This window comes from Aotus nancymaae, unplaced genomic scaffold (genome assembly GCF_030222135.1).
Source record: "Aotus nancymaae isolate 86718 unplaced genomic scaffold, 86718_ANA_hifiasm-v0.15.2.pri h1tg000008l, whole genome shotgun sequence".
Classification (NCBI taxonomy): Eukaryota; Metazoa; Chordata; class Mammalia; order Primates; family Aotidae; genus Aotus; species Aotus nancymaae.
This window is the reverse complement of record NW_026988419.1, coordinates 14,611,830-14,635,094: the sequence shown is the minus strand read 5'-3', so window position 1 is coordinate 14,635,094 and position 23,265 is coordinate 14,611,830. Positions and strand designations below refer to the sequence as shown.

General features: G+C 51.6%; 1 protein-coding gene and 1 pseudogene across 3 annotated transcripts; both read left to right on the top strand.

Annotated features, from left to right (window-relative positions):
* The first annotated feature begins 1,611 nt into the window (after positions 1 to 1,611).
* On the top strand, positions 1,612 to 14,221 carry LOC105712683 (tubulin alpha-8 chain-like; annotated as a pseudogene).
* On the top strand, positions 13,924 to 21,833 carry DNAJB2 (DnaJ heat shock protein family (Hsp40) member B2). Of its 3 annotated transcripts, XM_012445933.3 has the most exons (10): positions 13,924 to 14,074; positions 14,344 to 14,444; positions 15,232 to 15,341; positions 16,669 to 16,722; positions 16,875 to 16,997; positions 17,769 to 17,861; positions 18,061 to 18,163; positions 18,346 to 18,416; positions 19,565 to 19,768; positions 20,922 to 21,833. In XM_012445933.3, the coding sequence occupies exons 2-10, from the start codon at positions 14,380 to 14,382 to the stop codon at positions 20,930 to 20,932; spliced, it is 834 nt and encodes a 277-aa protein (XP_012301356.1). In that variant the 5' UTR covers positions 13,924 to 14,074; positions 14,344 to 14,379; the 3' UTR covers positions 20,933 to 21,833. The 3 variants fall into 3 exon arrangements, with proteins under 3 accessions (XP_012301356.1, XP_012301354.2, XP_064229036.1); XM_012445931.2 differs by lacking the exon at positions 20,922 to 21,833 and having other exon boundaries at positions 19,565 to 20,498; XM_064372966.1 differs by lacking the exons at positions 16,669 to 16,722; positions 20,922 to 21,833 and having other exon boundaries at positions 14,024 to 14,074; positions 19,565 to 20,498.
* The last annotated feature ends 1,432 nt before the right edge of the window (positions 21,834 to 23,265 follow it).

Sequence of the window (23,265 nt, the reverse complement as noted above, 5' to 3'; positions counted from 1 at the left end):
GACGGAGCTGGCTGGGCAGGCTCAGAGGTGTAGCACCAGGCAGGTGATTGGTGAGCCAAGGCAGGCTCAGGACTGGACTCATCTGGGATTTCTCCAGTCCTTGAGGTCTCAGCTCAACTCATTACTTTCTTTTTTTTTTTTTTTTTTTTAAGACGGAGTCTCACTCTGTTGCCCAGGCTGGAGTGCAGTGGTGCAATCTCGGCTCACTGCCACTTCCGCCTTCTGATTTCAAGCAATTCTCCTGTCTCAGCCTCCTGAGTAGCTGGGGTTACAAGTATGCACCATTTTTGTATTTTCAGTGGAGAGGAGGTTTCACCATGTTGGCCAGGCTGGTCTCGAACTCCTGACCTCAAGTGATCCACACACCTCGGCCTCCCAAAGTGCTGGGATTACAGGCATGAGCCACTGCACCTGGCCTCAACTCATCAGGGATTGGGGGTAGGAAATTGGAAGGGGAACCTTAGTGTGTGTTAGGCAGGGGGCCAGGCTCTGCATGCATTCTTTCATTTAATCCTCATAGTTTTTCTAGGAGGGGGCTCTTATTATTGTCCACATTTCAAAAGGAGAACATTGACAAAGAGGTTAAAGACTTTTACTCAAGACAAGTAGAGAAGTAATGGGGCTGGAATAAAGATTATTTATGGATGAATCCCAGTCATCTAAAAATCATGAAAATTCAGGCCCTTCTGTAATTAAAAAATAGTCAGTGAAGTGTTACATTTATGGAGAAGGCACCCTAATTAAGCAATTAAGAAATATTCCAGGAATGCAAAAAGGTATAAAGAATAATGTGATAGGCTGGGCACAGTGGCTCATGCCTGTAATCCCAGCATTTTTGGGAGGCCAAGGCAGGTAGATTGCTTGACCCCAGGAATTTAAGACCTGCCTGGGAAAGATGGCAAGACCTGTTTCTACAAAAAAATTAAAAACTTAGCTAGGCATGGTGGTGCATGCTTGTAGTCCCAGCTACTTGGGAGGCTGAGACGGGAGGATCCCTTGAGCCCAGGAGTCCGAGGCTGCTACAGTGAGCTGTGATCACATTGCTGTACTCCAGCCTGGGCAACAAAGTGAGATTCTGTCTCAAGAAAAAAAAGAAAAGAATAATGTGATGAACAGCAGCTATCAAGCTTAAGAAATAGAATCTGTCTCCAATTGCATCTACCTGCCTCCCCGGCTGGAGAGCACCATTATTCCAGATTTGAAGTTAATGGTCTCCTGTGCTTTATCTTTGGACTATTTTCCCTTGCTTCCCTCACCAATGGACTCAGGTGGGTTATCTTGCTTTTCTAGATTCATTCGATCCCTTCAATGTTCCTCATCGAGACAGGCACTGAGCAAGACTCTATAATCTCAGAACTTCCCACATCTTCTGCTTCCCCCAAGGATTTTGGCCTGGACCCTAGAGCCAATGCCTGTTGCTCCTCAATGCCACCAGTAAATGCTTAGACACAGGAGGTGAGGCAAGCAGAGCAGAGTCCAGCAACCTTGGCCTTCAGCCAGAGAGCCACTCAAGGAAGGCAGGCAGGAGCCATGTCCAGGCATGATATGTTTCCCTCTGCCAAGGCTGTTCTCTGCCCTTTGCCCACTCAGTGTGAGTGCATCTCAGTTCACATGAGGCAGGCTGGTGTGCAGATTGGCAACGCCTGCTGGGAGCTCTACTGCCTGGAACATGGGGTTCAGCCTGATGGGCAAGATGCCCAGTGACAAGATCATCAGGGGAGGGGATGACGCCTTCTACACCTTTTTTGGTGAAACTGGGGCTGGGAAACAGGTGCCCCAGGCGGTGTTTGTGGATCTGGACCCCATCATGATCACTGAGTCCCAGTCATGACCTTGTCCCTGGGTACCACAGCAAGTCTTACTCCATAACTGCAGAGCACTGGAGTTTGTGGTATGGCTTCCCAGTTGCTGCAGCCAATTAGAACTCCAGATGTACAGAATAATCATGTTACTCAGCTCCCGAGTCTGTAGGCCACTCCAGATCCCTTTCTGTGGGAAGTAGAAAAGTTCCTTTTTAAAGTTTCCTTTCTTGTTAAATCATAAGTGTGCTAATAACTTTGTTAAGCCCTATCCTATGTAGCTATTAGATATGCCATGCTTACAGGCATGTAGTACATTCCATGTCCTTGTATTTAATCAAGATATCTGTGCTGGACATGCTCACAGGCAGGTCCCAGCTCTCCATTGCTTTTACCTGTTTAGAAAAGTTTTGCCAATCGGATTTTAGTTTAGATTGTGAGGTCTGGCTCCAGCCAATGGAGATCAGACACAGCTGTAAGGACAACCCCAAATGCGTAAAAGATAAATTTGTGTGTTTTTCTTTGTTCTTTGTACTCTCATGGCAAGATAGCTAGTGAGAGTACCCTTCCTGCAGTCTAGGAAGTAAAAATTGTGTTGCTGAAAGATCCTTTGTCTCAGTGTTAATTTTTCTTTGCGGCACCGAGCATCTATTTCCAACATTTATTTCTAATACTTTCCTTATTGAAAAACACATCCAAGCAGCACACACACATCCAAGCAGGTAACAGCAGCAGCCTGAATGCAGAACCTAGGACCTGGTGACCCCACTCCCTTGGGGTACCCTGGGGCTCCAGCAGCTGGATCCCAGAGGGAGGTGGGGCCCAAAACTCTGCCCATTGCTGATGAAGTTCAAACAGGCATATACTGCTGGCTCTTCCATCCAGAGCAGCTCATCACAGGCAAGGAAGATGCTGCCAATAACAATACCCAGGGTCACTACACCATTGGGAAGGAGCTCATCGACCTGGTACTGGACCGGATTCAGAAGCCAGTGAGGAAAGGGCTGAGGGCTGGAGCAGGGGGGATGACTCTGGATTCCCGTTGTGAGGTAGTCTGGAGACCAGATTGGGGAAGGATAGCTTCAGCCTCTGGGAGAAACACAAAGGATCAGAACCATTGAGGAGAGGCCCTGCACTCTGATTGGGGGGACAAATGTAGGTTCCAGCCTGGAGCTGGTGTGTCCTGTATCTCTGAAGTGGCTGGCCTGGTGCTAGGCAGGGTGTCCATTAAGGCTAACATGTTGATGGGCTGCCTGGCCAAGTTGTGGGGGTCCATAAGCATTCTCAGAATATCACCATGTGTTACAAGAATGTGGGCAGAAGTCCCTGTGCAAACCAGGGATTCAAAGAATGTCAGCGAAGTCTCTGTGATTGGCTTTGGCTCCTACAAAGGATGGAGATGAGGTTCCTGGATTGTTGATCTTAGTAGAGAAGCCCTCCAGAAATATCCAAAGTTAAATCAGGGGGGCATGCATATGATGGTGGGGAGAGGTTGGCAAGTTATGATGATGAAAAGATGAGGAAGCCCTGGAGTCCTGTGCACTGGTCAGCCTAGACAGCCAACTCCACCCACCATCACACCCCTCTTTCTCAGTATACGAGAGAGCTGTGTGTTAAGGACCTCAGGAGATTTCAGAGGAAGAGGGACATGGAGGATCCTCCCTATGAGGATCTCTTTTGTGCTCTTGGAAAAGTCTTCCAAGGATTTCATGAAACTTTTGGATGTTTAAAACAGCGCAAGTTGTTTCTTTCCTGTCCATCAGCTGTGCTCCATGCCCCACATTTCTTCTCCCCTTCAGGGCTTCCTGGTGTTCCACAGCTTTGGCGGGGGCACTGGCTCTGGCTTCACCTCACTCCTGATGGAGCGGCTCTCTGTTGACTATGGCAAGAAATCCAAGCTGGAATTCTCCATCTACCCAGCACCCCAGGTGTCTACAGCCGTGGTCGAGCCCTATAACTCTATTCTGACCACCCACACCACCCTGGAACACTCAGACTGTGCCTTCATGGTGGACAACGAAGCTATCTATGACATCTGCCGCCGCAACCTAGACATCGAGCGCCCAACCTACACCAACCTCAATCGCCTCATCAGCCAAATCGTCTCCTCCATCACAGCTTCCCTGCGCTTTGATGGGGCCCTCAATGTGGACCTGACAGAGTTCCAGACCAACCTGGTGCCCTACCCTCGCATCCACTTCCCCCTGGCCACCTATGCACCAGTCATCTCTGCAGAAAAGGCGTACCACGAGCAGCTGTCGGTGGCCGAGATCACCAATGCCTGCTTTGAGCCTGCCAACCAGATGGTCAAGTGTGATCCCCGGCATGGCAAGTACATGGCCTGCTGCCTGCTGTACCGTGGAGATGTGGTGCCCAAGGATGTCAACGCTGCCATTGCCGCCATCAAGACCAAGCGTAGCATTCAGTTTGTGGACTGGTGCCCCACGGGCTTCAAGGTTGGTATCAACAACCAGCCTCCCACTGTGGTGCCTGGGGGTGACCTGGCCAAGGTGCAGCGTGCTGTGTGCATGCTGAGCAACACGACCGCCATCGCTGAGGCCTGGGCCCGCTTGGACCACAAGTTCGACCTGATGTATGCCAAGAGGGCGTTTGTGCACTGGTATGTGGGTGAGGGCATGGAGGAGGGCGAGTTCTCCGAGGCCTGTGAGGATATGGCTGCCCTGGAGAAGGATTACGAGGAGGTTGGCATGGATAGCATGAAGTTGGGGGACGAAGGGAAAAGGGAGTTGAATACTAGGGTAATACTGCACGTCTGGCCTACATAAAGTGCTGTGGCCTTATTGTCTCACGAATGTCTTTTTTCGCTTGGGAAAAACCATGGGGGGAGGGCTTCTCCTCCATGAGAGATAGGAACACTGGTGTCTTAGCCTCGATTCCCCAGAAAGCAGATCTGATTTTACATTTCATTAAAGAGTGCAATTACAGCGAACAGAATGGGGGCCAAGGGAAGTTAAGCACATAAGGAGGAACAATTCACCCTAGAGAAAATGCCGCTGAATAAATGACATCTCAGAACCATCCTTGGGTGAGTGGGCAGGCAAGGGGGTGAGGGTGGGGCTTATGCACAGGCTCTATTCTTCCATTGGTTAAGCCTGCACCCCATCAAGCATCAACTCCCCTGCATGTCTGGATTGCACACACTTGGGCTGTAGTCATTGGGAAGCCCTGGGAGAGGAGGAGGTGCTGTTAAGTTGCACATATGTGAAGTCGGTGGGAACCCACATGGGGCCACAACAAGAGCCTGGTGAGTCCAGGAGGACCCAAAGGATCCTTAGAGTAATCTAGTGCCTGCTAGCCCATCCTACCATCTGGAGGCTTGTCTTCTCCAGGCAGGAGGTTGGGGTAATAGAGTCCTGACGCTGGTGTTGGTTGAGGCAGAAGAGTGGCACAGTGGTGGCCACAGAGGGGTAATGGCTTGTGAGAGTAGGAGGCTTACCTCCCAGTAATCTCTGTCAACACTCACCACTTTTTTTTAGATGGAGTTTTGCTTATGTTGTCCAGGCTGGAGTGCAATGGCATAGTCTCAGCTCACTGCAACCCACGCCTCCTAGATTCAAGCGATTTGCCTGCCTCAGCCTCCCAAGTAGCTGAGATTACAGGCATGCACCACCACACCCAGCTAATGTTATGTTTTTAGTAGAGATAGGGTTTCACCATGTTGGTCAGGCTGGTCTCCAACTCCTGACCTCAAGTGACCGACCAGCCTTGGCCTCCCAAAGTGCTGAGGTTACAGGCATGAGCCACCGTGCCTGGCCCTGAAACTCTCCACTTTTTAATAAAGATGGTTGACCTTTTACAGTCCTGTGGCATTATGCGTGCACAGCTTCATGTCCCCACTTCCAAACAGATGGCAAACTTTAAATCCTTTCCCAAGGGTTTCTGGAGCCCCTGCTGGGCTGGAGGATGGCTTAACCACTGGAGGTGTTGCAACCAGGACAATCCCCACCGCACTCCAGGAGAGACTCATTTTAGAGTGTCACCCTTGGCTCTGTTCTTCCTGCAGTCTCCTTTCTCCAAACTTGGTGTCACTTCCCAAGATTGGATGCTGCGACAGTAACCCAAAAAATAGCAACACTAGGACACTGCTGTTATCTCTAGGTCTGGAGGATGTGATGTGATCACAGGGCCTTGGGCCTGGGACCACCAGGTGGGAGCTGGAACCACAGCAGGGATACCCAGAAGGAGCAGGAAGGACCAAAGATGGAAGGATATTTGGCAGGATTCAGAGCCAAGAGGAGACACAACCACACCTGATTCAGAGAGAGGATGAGAAATACCCTGGCTTCTCTCTCCCTCTCAGCCTCAATCTCCAGCCAGTAGTTCCCACTGGTTGAACCTAGACAGCAGCCAGATGGCAAGGGGCCCAGGGCAAAGGGTTTGTAGCTCTTCACAACACAGAGCAGGGCAGGGAATGTAGGGAAAATGATCTCAGAGAAAAAGGGGAAGTCACCGCACATCACCCCACTAAGTCCAACCTTAAGATGCCAGTCAGGGCCTGTAGTGGGTGAAAACAGAAATGGAGGAAATTCTCTTCCTTGTCCGGTTTTTATCACCTGTCCCTGTCACTCTCATTCTAATAATTATTTTGTAGTAAGTTGAGGATGGAGTGGAAGCAACAGGATGGGAGGAGTTGGGGGGCCGTTGGAGAAGATGGACATGCTCAGCTCAGCAGTATCCTCCCTCTTTCTGGGAATTATTTTCCTAGAGAGAGCAAGTATTCTCAACTCCTCCTTGAGTACTTAAGCTTACAGAGAGCCTCTGTCCTAGGAAGAGAGAGGCCCGTAGTATGTACACGTGTGTGGTGGTGAGGAGGGTAATTTAATTCAGACGGTGTATATATATATATATATATATATATATATATATATATTTTTTTTTTTTTTTTTTTTTTTTTTTTTTGAGATGGAGTCTCTAGGCTGGAGTGCAGTAAGCTATCTCAGTTCACTGCCACCTCCACCTCCTGGGTTCAAGTGATTCTCCTGCCTCAGCCTCCCAAGTAGCTGGGATTACAGGCGCCACCACCACACCTGGCTAAAGTGATCCACATGTCTTGGTCTCCCAAAGTGCTGGGATTACAGGCATCAGCCACTTCGCCCAGTCCAAGGGGTGTATTTAGAAGCCCATTTTGGTGGAATAGCTCAACTATATCTTCCAATTCACTTTTTTTCACCAAAAAGGCCAACTTTTTAAATTTTTTATTTTTTGAGACAGCTGTGTCACTCAGGTTGGAGTGCAAAGGTGTGATCACAGCTCTCTGCAGCCTCGACCTCCTGGGCTCAAGCAATCCTCCTGCCTCAGCCTCCCAAATGGGTGGGACCACAGATATGTGCCACCACACCCAGCTAATTTTTAATTTTTATTTTTGTAGGGGCTGGGCACAGTGGCTCATGCCTGTAATCCCAGCACTTTGGTAGGCCGAGGTGGGCGGATCACCTGAGGTCAGGAGTTTGAGACCAGCCTGGCCAACATGGGGAAACCTCATCTCTACTAAAAGTACAAAAATTAGCCAGGTGTGGTGATGCATGCCTGTAATCCCAGCTACTCAGGAGGCTGAGTGAGGCAGGAGAATTGCTTGAGCCCAAGAGGCAGAGGGAGCAGTGAGCTGAGATACTGCCACTGCACTCCAGCCTGGGTGATAGAGCGAGACTCCCTCTTGAAATAAATAAAATAAAATAAAATAAAATAATATTTTTGTAAGAATGGGATCTCACTATGTAGCCCTGGCTGGTCTTGAACTCCTGGGCTCAAGCAATTCTCCCACCTTGGCCTCCCAAAGTGTTGGGATTACAAGCATGAGCCACCATGACTGGCATGGCATGACTTCTAAATCTCCATATGTTTGACTTATGTGTCTTTCCGTCAACTGGCTTAAAACTTGGGAAGGGAAGAGGTGTTACTCTGGGAGCCCTTTACACCCCACAAAAATAGTCATCATTTAGTGAGTATCTACTATGTGCTAGGTCCTGCATCCATAAGATCTTGTTTAATCCTGAGGTTAGCACAGTTATTATACCCATAGGAACAGAAGCTCTCAGACAGGCCTCGGACTGTTTTTCATTGTTCTGCTCTCAATACCCCAATGTTGCCTGGCATATTAGATGATTATTATTTGTTGGATGAACTTGTTCAATGAACACCTATTTTATAGATGTGGAGACTGAGACTTAAAGACCCACCCAAGGTGGTAAATGGAGGAGTCGGGATTCAAACCCAGGTTAGCCTGCGTCAAATCATATGTTGCTGCCCCTCCTCCCCTTTTTCTTAGGTCCCTTTACGTCCTGCCCACAGTGGTTCTAGGAACCTCTTCAGATGCCACCTCTTCCGGGCCTGCCAGTTCCCCAGTGCCCAGACAGTGACTCAGTTGCCTCAAGGGCAGGGAGGGGGTGATGCTTTACACTGCCCTGCCCAACCTCTGGGATGGAAGGCATCCATGTAGAGGGGAGAGTCCCAGCTTCCGGGTCTGAATGGGAGCAGAGGTTTTTTTGGGGCCAGGTTTTGGGGCTATCAGTGCCTTTGGAAAACACCCTCCAACATCTCCTAGGAAGTGGTGAGGGCCTGGGAGAGGCCAGGAGAGAGGGTAGGGAGGGAGGCGAGATCTTCACCTGCCAAGATGGCTGGGGACCCAGAGAGGCAGCTCGTCTCCCTTCCTGTCTGCTGAACCAGCCACCCCACCCCGGGCAGCTGTATGGCATCTCCCTGAAGCCTCCCTGCTAGTAATACTCTGCTGGCAGGCCCTGGCAGGCCTGGGTTGGACTGGGTGTGGGTGTGGGTGTGGGTGTGGAGAGATGGCAACCCAGATCTCCTGGGGCAGCTGGGAGCACCACCCAGCCTGGCTCCTGGGGACTCCCTCAGTGCAGGAAATGCTTTCATCCCTGACGCTTCTAAAGCCAAGGTACAATTACATCCTGCAAGCAGACAGAAGAGACAGGTCCCCAAACTCAGATTCCACCCAACAAATTTATTCCCTGGGCTCTGATGTGTCAGGAACACGCCTGGCTTCAAAGCTGTGTTGCCATCATTCCCTCCTTCTGGAATGCCAGCTCTCCCTGCTTGTCTCAATGTTACCATTCCTTCCAACTTAGGTCACAGCTATCCAGAACCTACCCAGCCCCAGGGAGCTCTCTCTCTTCTGGATTCTTTCGGCACCTACCTCTGTCTCTTTCTATCCCTCATTTGGCACTTGGCACGGGCTGCCTCGTATGACAGCACTTGGCTTCTTGTCAATGTCTTCTTTTCCCAACTCAATTTTTAACAATTAATATGAATTTGAACAGTTATTAGAGGCATATGCTTCAGAATTCAAAAAGTATCAGGTTCAGAAACAAGAAAAGTAAGTCTCTTTCATCTCGTTCCCCTCTTGGCAGCCACCACTGATAATGTTTTGTTAGACTTCTAGAGATGTTTAAATATACATAGGTTGAATATCCCTTATCTGAAATGCTTGGGACCAGAAGTGTTTAGGATTTCGGGTGTTTTCAGATTTTGAGATATTTGCATATACATAATGAAATATCCTGGGGCTGGGACCCATGTCTAAATATGAAATTCACTTATGTTTTATATACACTTTATGCACATTGCATGAAGGGAATGTTGTACAATGTTTTAAATAATTTTTTTTTTTTTTTTGAGATGGAGTCTTGCTCTGTTGCCCAGGCTGGAGTGCAGTGGCAGGATCTCGGCTCACTGCAACCTCCACCTCCCAGGTTCAAGCAATTTTCCTGCCTCAGCCTCTCAAGTAGCTGGGACTACAGGCACCCACCACCATGCCCAGCTAATTTTTGTATTTTTAGTAGAGACAGAGTTTCACCATATTGGCCAGGCTGGTCTCAAACTCCTGACCTTGTGATCCACTTGCCTCGGCCTCCCAAAGTGCTAGGATTACAGGTGTAATGCCCAGGCTGGAGTACAATGGCATGATCTCAACTCACTGCACCTCCACCTTCCAAGTTCAAGTGATTCTCCTGCCTCAGCCCCCTGGGTAGCTGGGATTACACGTGCCTGCTACCACACCCAGTTAATTTATATATTTTTAGTAGAGACAGGGTTTCACCATGTTTGCCAGGCTGGTCTCGAACTCCTGACCTCAGGTGATCTGCCCACTGCAGCCTCCCAAAGTTCTGGGATTACAGGTGTGAGCCACTGTGATGGGCCTATGTTTTAAATAATTTTGTGCATGAAACAAAGTTTGTGTATGTGAGGTCAGGTATGGAATTTTCCACTTGTGGCATCATGTTGGGTACTCAAAAAGTTTTGGAGTTTTGAACATTTCACATTTTGGATTTTCGGAGTAGGGACGCTCCACCTGTGCTACCGTGCTTGTATGCACATTCAGTGTACACTTTGTTCTACATCTTGTTTTTTCACTTAACAATAAGTCTGGAAGATGATCCGTATGAATACTGTTAGCTATGCCTCATTCCTTTCGGTCACAATATAATGTTCCATTGTACAGATTACCAACATTTGTTTTGCCAGTCTGCTATTTATGGATATTTAGATTGTTTCCAATCTTTTGCTATTAAAAATAATGCTGGAATGCTTGTATGTATTTTTTGCACATATGTACAACCATACATTCTTAGAATTGAGATTTCTGGGTCAAATATTATGCATTTTAAATATTGCTCTCTTTAGAAGTCACACCAGGCTGGGCAAGGTGGCTTAGGCCTGTAATCCCAACACTTTGGGAGGCTGAGGCAGGTAGATCACCTGAGGTCAGGAGTTTGAGACCAGCCTGCCCAACATGGTGAAACCCCATCTCTACTAAAAATTAGCTGGGTGTGGTGATGAGTGCCTGTAATCTTAGGAACTAGGGAAGATGAGGCAGGAGAATCACTTGAACCTGGGAGGCAGAGGTTGCAGTGAGCAGAGATCGTGCCACTGCATTCCAGTCTGGGTGACAGGAGTGAAAAAACAGTCACACCAAACCAAATTACCCACACTCCAACTACCAATCTATAAGAATGCCTGTGCCCTCAGTCTTGCCCAAACAATGTATTCAAGTTTTTGGTCTTTGTCAATCATCTAATAAGCGAAACAAAGTATTCTGTTGGGGCTGGGCGCCTAGGCACGGTGGCTCACACCTGTAACCCCAGCACTTTGGGAGGCCGAGGCAGGAGGATCACCTGAAACCAGGAATTCAAGACCAGCTTGGCTAACACGGTGAAACCCTGTCTCTACTAAAAATACCAAAATTAGCTGGGCGTGGTGGAGCATACCTGTAGTCCTAGCTACTCGGGAGGCTGAAGCAGGAGAATTGCTTGAACCCTGGAGGTTGCAGTGAGCCAAGATAGTGCCACTGCACTCCAGCCTGGGCGACAGAGTGAGACTCCATCTCAAAAAACAAAACAAAGAAAATCAAACAAGACCCAAAGTATTTTGTTGTAGCTTTATTATTCTTATTCTTTTTCAAAAATTATTATTATTATTATTATTTGAGATGGAGTTTCACTCTTGTCATCCAGGCTGGAGTACAATGGCATGATCTCAGCTCACTGCAACCTCTACCTCCCAAGTTCAAGTGATTTTCCTGTCTCAGCCTCCTGAGTAGCTGAGATCTCAAGCATGCACCACCATACCTGGCTAATTTTTGTATTTTTAGTAGATACAGCGTTTCACCATGTTGGCCAGGCTGGTCTCTAACTACTGACCTCAGGTGATCCACCTGCCTCAGCACCCCAAAGTGCTGGCATTACAGGCATGAGCCACTGGGCCCGGCCTGTTGTAGCTTTAGTTTACAGTTTTTTGTGAATGACATTGAGCATCTTTTCATATGTTTAAAAGCCAGTAGTATTTCCTCTTTTGTGAGCTGCCTGTGCCTTTTGTCCATTTAAAAATGGCAGTTTGTCTTTTATTAGTTGAGATTTCTTTGTGAACAAAGGAAATTCAACCTTTGTCTGCTAGATGTGCTCCATATAATTTCCCTCGGTTGTCATTTGTCTATGTCCCAATTAGATTTTCATCTCCTTGAGCACAGTGAGTGGAATTTCAGCTTCTTTATATTCTTATACTTTTTCTATTTTTTTTTTTTTTAGAGATGGGGTTTCACCATGTTGGCCAGGATAGTCTTGATCTCTTGACCTTGTGATCTGCCTGCCTCCGCCTCCAAAAGTGCTGGGATTACAGGTGTGAGCCACTGCGCCCGGCCTTTATATTCTTATTCTTAATATAACAAGACATACACAATAGGTGCCAGACAAATGTCTGCTGGGACGGGAGAGTAAGAAGAAAAAGGCAGAGATCTGGAAAAATTGGAATGACTTAACCCAACCACGCCTTCCTCTTATACCAAGTGTAACCCTTAGTTTTTGTGTCAGTCAGGACTCTTGTAAACAGCAGAAGCTCACTGGCAAACGGTTTCAAGTCCCCCACCCCCAACAATCATAGAGATATCGGATAGCATACAGAATCAATGCGGGGGCCGGCAAACAAGGGTCAGCAATCAGACAGGCACCCAGGGAAGCTGGGCAGCCAGCACCACATCAAGGTTGGGCACAGGACAGCCTGTGTAGGAGACTCCTGTCCCCTCCACCCTCTGCAGTGATTCCCCTACTCCCATCCCTCACCTGCGACACTAGGGCTGACATTTCCTCCTCCAGACACTAGAGGCCGCTGTTGGCCCCATCGCCTCCAATGCCGACGCAGAAATGAATTCCCAACCAGTCCTGCTTCTCCGTGACTTGCTCCAGATTCAAAGTCCCAGTTGGGGGAGTTTATGTCTTCTGCCTGCAACCTTAGAGCCGAGAAGTCAGGGAGAGCAAGAGTCGGGGCTTGGTGGCAAATGGTGGCCTGCTTCCCATTAGGGCCCAGGCGATGGAGATTCCCCAAATGTAGGCAGGAGGTTCCGAGGGTGGGCAGCCAGGAAAATAGGACACTCACACCACCTTCTTCTCTCACGTCCGGCTCAAGCCCTTCTCGTTGGCGAAGTGTTCCTGGGTCCCCCAGCCTAAAGCACTTTTCTGGACTCATATAACCATTACTGCTTGAGCCACTCATGATGCCAGCAAGGACTGCAGTAACACCTATAATAAATATATACCATGCCTCATTTGACTTTTAAACAACCCTAGTCACTCCCTATATTTACTGAGAAAAAAAGAGTGCTAGGAGATTTTCCCAAGTCTCGCAGTAATGCTAGATTGTACTCTGTTTCCAAAGCCTCGGGTTTCCCAGTGGGCTACACTGATGGGCTGGTATCTTATCAAGTTCAAGCTCTGCAAAGGCAGGGCTTGGGCCACATTCTTCTTTATACGGCCTGGCAGCATCTTGAATGCAGAAAAATGCTCAGCGAATGCCTGTGGATTGGCCTGGATGGGATCAAGCAGGAGCCAGTTCTGGAAGGTTTCCTGACCCTCCCATGAGGCCTGAACCCAGGAAGCATTTTGAAGTGGAATAGGCCTACTCAGGATCAGTTTGGGAAGACTTGACCATTGCACTGTCCTCTTTACCTCACTTACCCCAAATGTGTCAAAACTGTCAACAAAAGGTTTGCATGTGTTTATTATTTATTCATCCCACGGGTAGTTTTGAACCCTGAAGATAGCTCAAATAGACCAGTGAGAAAAAACACACAATTCCTGCCCTGTGGAATCCACATTCTAGTGGGGAGGTAAATGGTAATCAAAAATAGTCAAACCAATAAATGCTAATTTGTGGCTCTAATAAGCCTGATGAAAGAAATGCCATGAGATGCTGTAAAAGGCAGTTTTGACCTACTCAGGAAAGCCAGGGCAGCCTGATGGGGGACCTGGGGCTGGAGCTGGGAGCTGAAGAAGGGGGAGGAGTTAGAACGGCGGGGGTGGGGAAAGGCGGGGAGAGTCTAAGTCCCGGAGGTGGATGAGTAAGCATGGATCATCGCGCATGTTTTTAAGAAAGTGACAGAGGGACCCGAGGGCCGGGGGCCTTGTTTGTGGGTTGCCCTAGCCTCCGTCCGAGCGCGTCTTGCCTGGATGGAGGCGGGGCCGCCGTCTCCCAGGTCCCAGCTGGGGCTGACGTCGTCCTGGTGCAGGCCCAAAATAGCCGGCTCCGCCCTCATCTCCCGGCAGCCCCTGCAGGGCCCCCCCTCCGGGGAACAGGCCGAGCTGGCCTTCTCCCGGTCTCTAGTAGTTTCCGCGCCGCTGACGCATGCCTGCGCGCACAGCTGGGCCGGCGAGTCCTACGCAGCAGCCGCGAGCCGGGCTGCGGTGCCAGACGGTTCCCGGCGGGGGGCAGGGGCGGGGCGCCGCAGGAGGCCGGGACTCCCGGCGGAGGAGGTGCGGCTGGGGACCCGGGTCAGGCTGGCGGGCCCTGGGCCGGACTGCTGGAATTGGGGAGTCCCGATGGGGCTCCCGGGCCTGGGCACCGAGATAGCCCTTGGCCTCGGCCTGCGGGGGCAGATAAGGCTGCGGGAGGGAGCCTAGTCACCGGCCGCAAGCAGAGGGCTCCGCTTCCAACTGGGAGCGCCTCCTGCCACCCTGGGGGACTGCTGCAGCCACAGGGAGGGGCTCTTGGTTCTTTCCTCCTGACTCCTTCTCTCCTGCAGCCCCAAGGAGGCCTGCCTGACCACTGACCAGTTGCCATGGCATCTTACTACGAGATCCTAGATGTGCCGCGAAGTGCGTCCGCTGATGACATCAAGAAGGCGTAAGTGCCTCCATGTGCATCAGAGAACCTCTCACCCTCCTTCAGAGTGACACCTGTAGGTGTCTGAGGTCCTTAGAAAGCACTGGGGGGGCTTCCTCCGAGTGACACCTGCAGCGAGGAAGGAGACCGCTGGTAGAGTACAAGGAGAACGTCCAGAGAGTGAAGTAGTTCTACTGGGAGCTGCACTGTGTTGTGGGTTCTTCACCAGTGGATCCTCCCCTCATTCTCCTCCCCTCACCTCCCCTCCCCTTCCTTCCCCTCCCCTCCCCTTCCCTCCCCTCCTCTCCCCTTCCCTCCCCTCCCCTTCCCTCCCCTCCCCTCCCCTCCCCTCCCCTCCCCTCCCGTCCCCTCTTCTCCCCTCCCCTCCCCTCCCGTCCCCTCTTCTCCCCTTCCCTCCCCCTTCCCCCTAGATATGGGCATTCTCAGGCTGCAGTGCGCAGATGCCCAGGCTCTGTGAGGAGGAGGGGCCGGTGTCCCTGTGCTCTTCGAGGCCACATGTGCCCCATCCTTTGCAGCCCGAGTCCAGCGAGCCCCAGGGAGGGGCTAGAGCCAGGTGTTCTCACCGTGGCATTGCATCCGCTCATACATGTGGTCCCAGCACTGGGAGGAGAGAGGGTGGAATTTGATTAAAACATCCCAGCAGAGGCAGCCCTAGCATCTGGGGTGGACCGGGAGCCAGCGGGTGAAAGGACAGTGGTGGGCTAATGGGAAAATGTGTCGTTGGGTTCCTTGGTGGGAAGTGCCTGCATTTGTCCCTGACCTTCTCTTCTGCACTCACTTTCTGCAGGTATCGGCGCAAGGCTCTCCAGTGGCACCCAGACAAAAACCCAGATAATAAAGAGTTTGCGGAGAAGAAATTTAAGGAGGTGGCCGAGGCATATGAAGTGCTGTCTGACAGTAAGGGCAGGGTCAGGGCAGACCCAGCACATCGCTCCTACCTTATGCCCCAGCTCACATTTTCTTAAAGCACTGTCTCTGCCACCCTAATTTACTCTGTGCCTTTTTCCAGCCTGATATTTAAGCTCCCTCTCCCACAGGGACAGCTCAGTATCTGCTCCCCAGAGTCTGGTAGGGATGGCATGAGACCTGCAAAGGGAAGGAAGCAGGGCAGGTAACTTGTGAGCTGAGCCACCTGCATGCCAGGCATTGGTGGGTATCATCTACATGAATCCTCACAGCTGTCCTATGAGGCAGGTTGAATCACCCCCATTTTACAGGCAAGGAAACTGAGGTGCAGAGAGGTGAAGTAACTTGCTCAAGGCCACACAGAGCTGGAGTATGAATCCAGGTCTGTCTTTTTATTGATTCATTGAAAAAGTATTCACTGAATGCTGACAGTGTCCGGCACTTGCTAGGTTCTGGGGAAACTGGAGGACAAGCTGGCCTTGTCCTCGCCCAGAGGGGCAGAGAAGACCAATGCCCATCAGGCACACACACAGACACAGTTACAACTTGTGAAGAGTATTCCAGAGGGAAGAAGTAGGGTGGGTGGAGTACTAGGGAATAATGTGTACCTGCTTTTGTTCTGGTGGTGGCGGAAGGCCTCTCCGAGATGGTACCATTTAGGCTAAGCCCTGGTGAATAATAACGTATTAATCATTAGGTGACATTTATTGAACACTTCCTATGTGTCAGGCACTGTGCTAGGCAGTTTACTTGGATGGTCTCATTTTATCTTTGCAACAACCCTATGCGGTAGGAGCTGTGATGATACCCATTTTCCAGATGAGAGGAGGCCAGCTAGCCAGGGGCGGTGGCTCATGCCTGTAATCCCAGCACTTTGGGAGGCTGAGGCAGGTGGATCATGAGACCAGCCAGACCAAGATGGTGAAACCCTGTCTCTACTAAAAACACAAAAATTAGCCAGGTGTGGTGACTCACGCCTGTAATCCTAGCTACTCAGGAGGCTGAGGCAGGAGAATCGCTTGAACCCGGGAGGTGGAGGTTGCAGTGAGCCAAGATGGTGCCGCTGGACTCCAGCCTGGCTGACAGAGCAAGACTCCATATCAAAAAAAAAAAAAAAAAAAAAAAAAAAATAGAGGGGAGGGCCAGCTGTGTGAAAGGCTGAGTTGCTGCTAAAACCTATAGCCCATGTCCCCTGGGTCCCCTGCTGTGCCTGCCTTTCCCCCGCCGAGTGTCAGTCTGGACAATCCTTTGAGGGTCCTATCTTAGGAGGGGAAGCCATCCCAGAGGGAGGGTGAAGTGATCTGGTCTCTTTTTGCAGAGCACAAGCGAGAGATCTATGACCGCTATGGCCGGGAAGGGCTGACAGGGGCAGGTAGGTGGAGTGGTGGGTAGGGCAGGGAGGAGAGGGCAGGGCAGATTCTTGCAATGGATGCTCTCTCAGGCTCCTGGCCGTGCCTTAGGTGAGGTCCCCTGGCTCAGGGCAAGATGCATGACCTAAGCTTTCTCCTTATCCTGCCTTTCCAGGAACTGGCCCATCTCGGGCAGAAGCTGGCAGTGGTGGACCTGGCTTCACCTTCACCTTCCGCAGCCCCGAGGAGGTCTTCCGGGAGTTCTTTGGGAGTGGAGATCCTTTTGCAGAGCTCTTTGGTGAGTGGACTCTGGAAGCCTCTGAATGGCTCAACTTCCCCCTCCAGGCCTGTCCTATCAGCTGGGAGGCCCTGAGGTAGAAGGCTGGGAGTGGGTGGGAATGCCACGGACAGAAGATTTTGTGGAGCTGGGTCCAGTGAGAGCTGGGACAGAACCTCACATGTGCCAGAACCCCTGTGATCCAACAGTGACACTTCACAGACTCACCTTATTAAATGACAACAACAATAATACATTGTTAGACCTCTACAATAACAGCCAGGAAAGCAAGACAAAGCATCTTGTGACAATATTAGTATTATCTATAAAGCAGATACTGGTGTTTTTAAATGACTGATAGGTGCCAAATATTTTACATTCCCTAATTTTCTAGTGAACCCTGAGAGGTGGGCAATTTTATCCCCATTTGCAGATGAGAAAACCGAGGCAGAGCTAATAGCCCAGAGTCACATAGCAAATGGCAGAGCCGGACTCCTAGCTGTGTCATCACGTCATGATGATTTGCTGTACTGAAAGAGCCATCTGTCCTCCATCCCTCTTCCCCCCCTTCCTTCTTTTATTCTTTATTGTGGACAGACTTAACCAGTGAGTGTTTTTGAAGTCAACATTAAAAAGGAATTTAATTGTAAATAAGCCCAACTAAAAAGCGGAAAAGAAAAACCCTACCCAGTTGCTTAGCGGTTTATACTTCCAGACTTAAAAGCAGGGTCCACACACTTTTGGGGGGAAATGTCTTCACCAGATGACTGCTGACCTGTTTACTTGTTGCAGATGACCTGGGCCCCTTCTCAGAGCTTCAGAACCGGGGTTCCCGACACTCAGGCCCCTTCTTTACCTTCTCTTCCTCCTTCCCTGGTCAGTCCGGTAAGTTCTGCCCCTTCCCACTTTTGCAAGCTCTGATGCCTGGAACCCCTGTTGTGAACTTGCTGCTTTTCCAAGCCTGTCTCTGTATCAGGAGCCCTGCCTCCAGCAGCCCTGAGAGGAGGCCTGGAGCCTCGGTGACTCCGACAGGCAGCATAGTCTTCTAACCACCTCTCCTCCTCCTCCCTTGTCCCGATGCCAGATTTCTCCTCCTCATCTTTCTCCTTCAGTCCCGGGGCTGGTGCTTTTCGCTCTGTTTCTACATCTACCACCTTTGTCCAAGGACGCCGCATCACCACACGCAGGTGAGAACTCCTTCTGGGCCCATAGAGGGGAGAGAGGTCTGCGGGGGAGCTGTGTTCAAACAGAAAGTTGGCTCCTTGAGGGCAGGGCCCAACCTGTACTTTCTATGTGGTGGCCAGAACTGGGACCAGCACCTGCAGGATTCTGTCACTGCTGGTGGCCTGAACTGTGCTGTCTCCCACAGAATCACGGAGAATGGGCAGGAGCGGGTGGAAGTGGAGGAGGACGGGCAGCTGAAGTCAGTCACAATCAATGGTGAGGAGCGGCTCCACCATCCAGCCTCTGGCAGGAAGCCCCAGCCCCAACCCAGCAGCCTCCTCCCCAAACTGCTGCTCTCTGAACTCCTTTAGGGCTTGGGAGGGAGTGGCAGCCACAGGTCAGACTGGTAGGATCAGAGATGGCAATGCCAGAAAGGGGGCGGAGGAGTCTCAGGGAGCCACGACAGTCACTGTGAGTGGGGTGCCTTACATTTGCAAAGCACCTTAATATTTTTAAAGCACTTCCACATGTACGATATCCTCTGTATTCTTAAAGCATCTAGGGGTATAAGCAGAGCAGATGGTATCCACCCAGTTTTAATTTGGGGAGCCTGAGAAGCAGCATAAATGACCCTAACTTCCAAGTAGCCCAGGCCCAAGACTCTTTCCTTCCAAGTAAGGGGTAGAGCCGGGAGTTGAACTCAGGATGCACGATTCCCAGAGCAGCACTCTCCCTCTATCACCATGCTGTGCAGGATCGTCACCAGCTAACCTTTCATACCTGCCAACTCCAGGCACTGTGCACCAAGTCCTTTACATGGGCTGACGTATTTAATTATTGGAACGATTTGAGTACCAAGGCACTATCATTATTCCTATTTTCTTTTTTGTTAAGACAGGGTCTTGCTTTGGTGCCCAGCCTGGCATGTAGTGGCATGATTATGGCTCACTGCAGCCTTGACCTCCTCGGTTCAAGCAATCCTCCCACTTCAGCTCCCTGTGTAGCTGGGACTACAGGCATGTGCTACCATGCCCAGCTAATTTTTAAATGTTTTTTTAGAGATGGGGTCTCACTAAATTGCCCAGGCTGGTCTTGAACTCCTGGGCTCAAGTGATCCTTCTACCTCGGCCTCCCAAAGTGTTGGGATTACAAGCATGAGCCACTGTGCCCGGCCATCATTCCTACTTTCTAGATGAGGAAAGGGAGGGGTAGGGATGTTGAGTAACTTGGCCAAGGGGAGGAGCTCCTACCTGGTAGAGCTGAATACTTCCCTGTGCTCAAAATCATGACCCTATGTGCCAAAATGCATGTGTGCCAATTCCAAATGAGAGACTGTAAGTGGTCAGGGTCATTACTGCATGAGGCAGCCTGGCAGTAATACCCCTGGCCTAGGTCGGGGCCTTATGGTGGTGTGACTCTTGCAGGTGTCCCAGATGACCTGGCACTGGGCTTGGAGCTGAGCCGTCGCGAGCAGCAGCCGTCAGTCACCTCCAGGTCCGGGGGCACTCAGGTCCAGCAGACCCCAGCCTCAGGCCCCTTGGACAGTGACCTCTCTGAGGATGAGGACCTGCAGCTGGCCATGGCCTACAGCCTGTCAGAGATGGAGGCAGCTGGGAAGAAACCCGCAGGTGGGCGGGAGGCACAGCACCGACGACAGGGGCGGTCCAAGGCCCAGCACCAAGAATCAGGCCTAGGGGGAGCCCAGGAGGGTGTGAGGGGTGAAGCCACCAAACGCAGCCCATCCCCAGAGGAGAAGGCCTCTCGCTGCCTCATCCTCTGAACACCAGGCCCAACCTAACTTGGTCCAGGTCTTGACTGGGGGTCTGGCTCACTGTGGGGAGAGCCGAGAGGAGTATCCTGAGTTGTAGGAACTGGTTTTCAACTTCATGCTCCCTCCACAAGTTTCCCTCCCAGGTCCTCCTGCACCCCAGTGTGGACTTGGGATTTGCTGTGCTCAGCCCAGGGCTGAGAGGTCCCTGGTGAAGCCCAGGGTGGGGGCCATCAGGGCAGTGGAAGGGCCCGGGGAGCCAGATTGCATTTATTGGATGGGGAGCTCCAAGGGGCATTAGTGGTTTGGGCTGGGCCTTTTGTGCCCAGGTCCTCTGCCACCTGTTTTGCTGATGGTGTCAAGGAAGGAGGACTTGGCCTGGGGTTGTCTGAGCTGGAGCCAGCAGCTCCACTGGGGAGCAGCACAGGCCAAATGGAGCCTCCTGCTCTCCTGGTCCAGCTGCAGACCCCACCCTGGTTTCTGTGCCATGCTGTGCTCTGACCGTCTCTGTTGCTTCTCTTCTGGTGTTGCTTCTCCTTCCTCCCATCCTCTCTGCAACTCCCTGCGGGCCGCATCGCTTGCTTTCACTGCTGTCTGGCTAGGACTCCCTTCTTCCTTCCTTCCCCGAACAGGCCTCAATGTGGCAAGGAAGATGCTGGGGCCGGTAGGGCTGTGAGATCTTCTGGGGAGGATAGTTGGGTGGGGCGGGAGCCTCTCAGCTGTCCAGATTCAGAACCAGAGCCCACTCTTCCTCCTTTCCTCTCGCTGCCTCAGCCTGCCCTTAGCCTCAGGACTAGGCAGAGGTGAGGCTGGCTCACCTTGGAGAGGTGGGATAGGGCCAGGGGGACCTAGGAGGGAGGCTAGGAGGGGACTGCACCCATACTGCTTCCCCACCACACATCAGGGCTCAGGGAGAGGCTGTGCGGCCAGCCCAGGTCTGCATGCTCGGCTCCATCCTCCACAGCTTGCCGCTGATGCTCTCTCCTGTCACCCCGCCCCTGCTCTCTCCCCAGATGTGTTCTGAGCTGGATGCCGGGATCCAGAGTCGCTGCACAGTTCCAACAGGACAGCGCCCTCCCCCATGTGCTGGGAGGGGACCCTCCATTCCTCTCCCTCACCCTTGCTGAGTGTAGAGCCGGGGCCTGGGTGGTGGGTGGGGGCTGGGTGGGAGGCAGCAGTAGTCTTAGCCTGTGCACTCTCTTCCTTGGGTGTTTGGTGCTGGCTCCTGGGGACTACAAATCCCAGAATGCGGTGCGCCCGGCCCCATTTCTGATAGATCCCGCTTGGGGGAGTTGGTGCCTAGTTATGGAGCTGTGCATCTTGGGACATGTAGTAGCCCAGGTCGGCCTGCCACTCACTGTGAGATGGGGAGATTTTGTCTTTTGATTTATCCCTGGAGGGCCAGCAAGGTCGTAGATGAAGGGGGAATGATCTGAGCCTTGGTTCCTCTGACACGTCTTGCTAGCCCCAGGGTTAGAGTGGGCAGGGCAGAGCCGTGCAGCACCTGGGAGAGGTTCCCTTCCCGTGGGCAGCCTGGGGTCTCAGGAACAAGCCAGGGCCAGTAGCATGTTTGCCTGAGCAGAGCGTGGCTCCAGAAAGCTGAGGAATGTGTGCTGGCAGAGAGCTTCAAGGGCAAGGCCACCCGAGGGGGCGTGTGTGTGGCGGGGCTTGGCGTGTGATGGCAGCTCCAGGCATGCCGCTGCTTGTATGGCTTTCTTTGGCCTCTGACCCTGCTGCCCATTCTTTCCAACATCACAGATGAGCCGCCTCTCCTCCTCCCTGCCTGGGGAGCCCCGTGGCCAGGGAGGGGAGTGGTGGAGCCAGCTTCTGTAACACTGAGTCTCAGAGACGAACCAAAGCCAGCTGGGCTGAGCTCAGACCGAGGGGAAAATGCTGGAAGGCAATAAAACTGTTTTGAGAGCTCAGTGGTGTGTTGGGTTCTTGTGTTCCTACTTTCCAAGGTAGCCCAGGAGGGCCCCTAAAGACAGTGGGTGACACTTCAGGCTTCACACCTCCCTTTATGCCTGTTCAGCTAGAGATACAGGGTTTGCCAGTCGAAGGCAGAAGTGTACTATTTGACCAGGCTGCCCTCCCCAAGTATGTTGTGGAACCCCAAGCAATGCTTCCATTCTTTGCCTTCACCTCTTGGGGGTCCACACCGGCTTTCCCTAGCTGCCGATGTTCCCCGTATGCGGGGCCTCACCCCCTACTACTCCACAACACAGCTAGGACCATACTCAAGTCAGGCCGGGCATGGTGGCTCACGCCTATAATCTCAGCACTTTGGGAGGCTGAGGAGGGCGGAACACTTGAGGCCAGATGTTTGAGACCAGCCTGGACAACATGCCAAAAAAAAAAAAATAGCCAGATGTGTTGGTGCATGCCTGTAATGCAGGGATGCTGAGGCAGGAGAATTGCTTGAACCTGGGAGGCAGAGAGCCAAGATCGAGCCACTGCACTCCAGCCTGGGCAACAGTGAGACTGTCTCAAAAAAAGAAAGAAAGAAAAAAAAGACTTAAAGCTGGGGACTGAAAGCACAGAAAGCTGAGAACACATGGTGAAACCTTTAAACTGTCCCCCACCCTTGCCCAGGCCCCAGACTGAGCCCCTGGGCAGGTTTCATTGGCTTAGCCTGAGGCATGAGCCAGTGACGTGGAGCAGCACGAGTCCAGCCCACCCAGGGCCCAGGCCCCAAACTCATCAGGGCCCAGGGAAGAAAAAGCCAGGTACACCTTCCCTTTCATCTCCAGGCACCGTGCTGGGACAAGCAGGGCCGGGTGGCTCCCCAGGCCTTGCTTCCATTCAGGATAGGCTCTTGCTTCCCCACCAATCACCAAAGGGTCTCTATTATGTTTCTCTCAAAGCAAAGAAGCAGCCTGCCCTCAAAGAGGAATTTCAAGCCTCCATCCTGAGTGCAAGCGAGGAGGGTGGAAGTTTGCAAATGGCTGTTTCATCTACTTCTAGCCTTTAAGATGCTTGTCACTGGTGCTGAGCTCAGCAGAGCGTGGGGGAGACAGCGGCAGGGCCTGTGGTCTGCTGGCTGGTCCCTCCACTCCTGCTCAGGGCAGATGGTGTTTGCCCTGTTTTTATTTAAGGAGACTGCGCCTCAGCACAGGTAAGTGGCCAACTCCCAAATAGCCCCAGGTCGAAGACTCTTTTTGGCTTATTTAATGTTCACCACTTTTGTCCAAGGACACCTCGTGACACGCAGGTGAGTGTGCCTTCTGGGACCATACAGAGCGGGAGCTGGGGTGAGACAGAAAGTGTCCTTTACCTCCAGGGGAACGCCTTTCCCAGCATCTCACAGGTCTGGCCACTGTCAGAATTTTGCCTAAGGTGAGGCAGGCACTTTGCTAG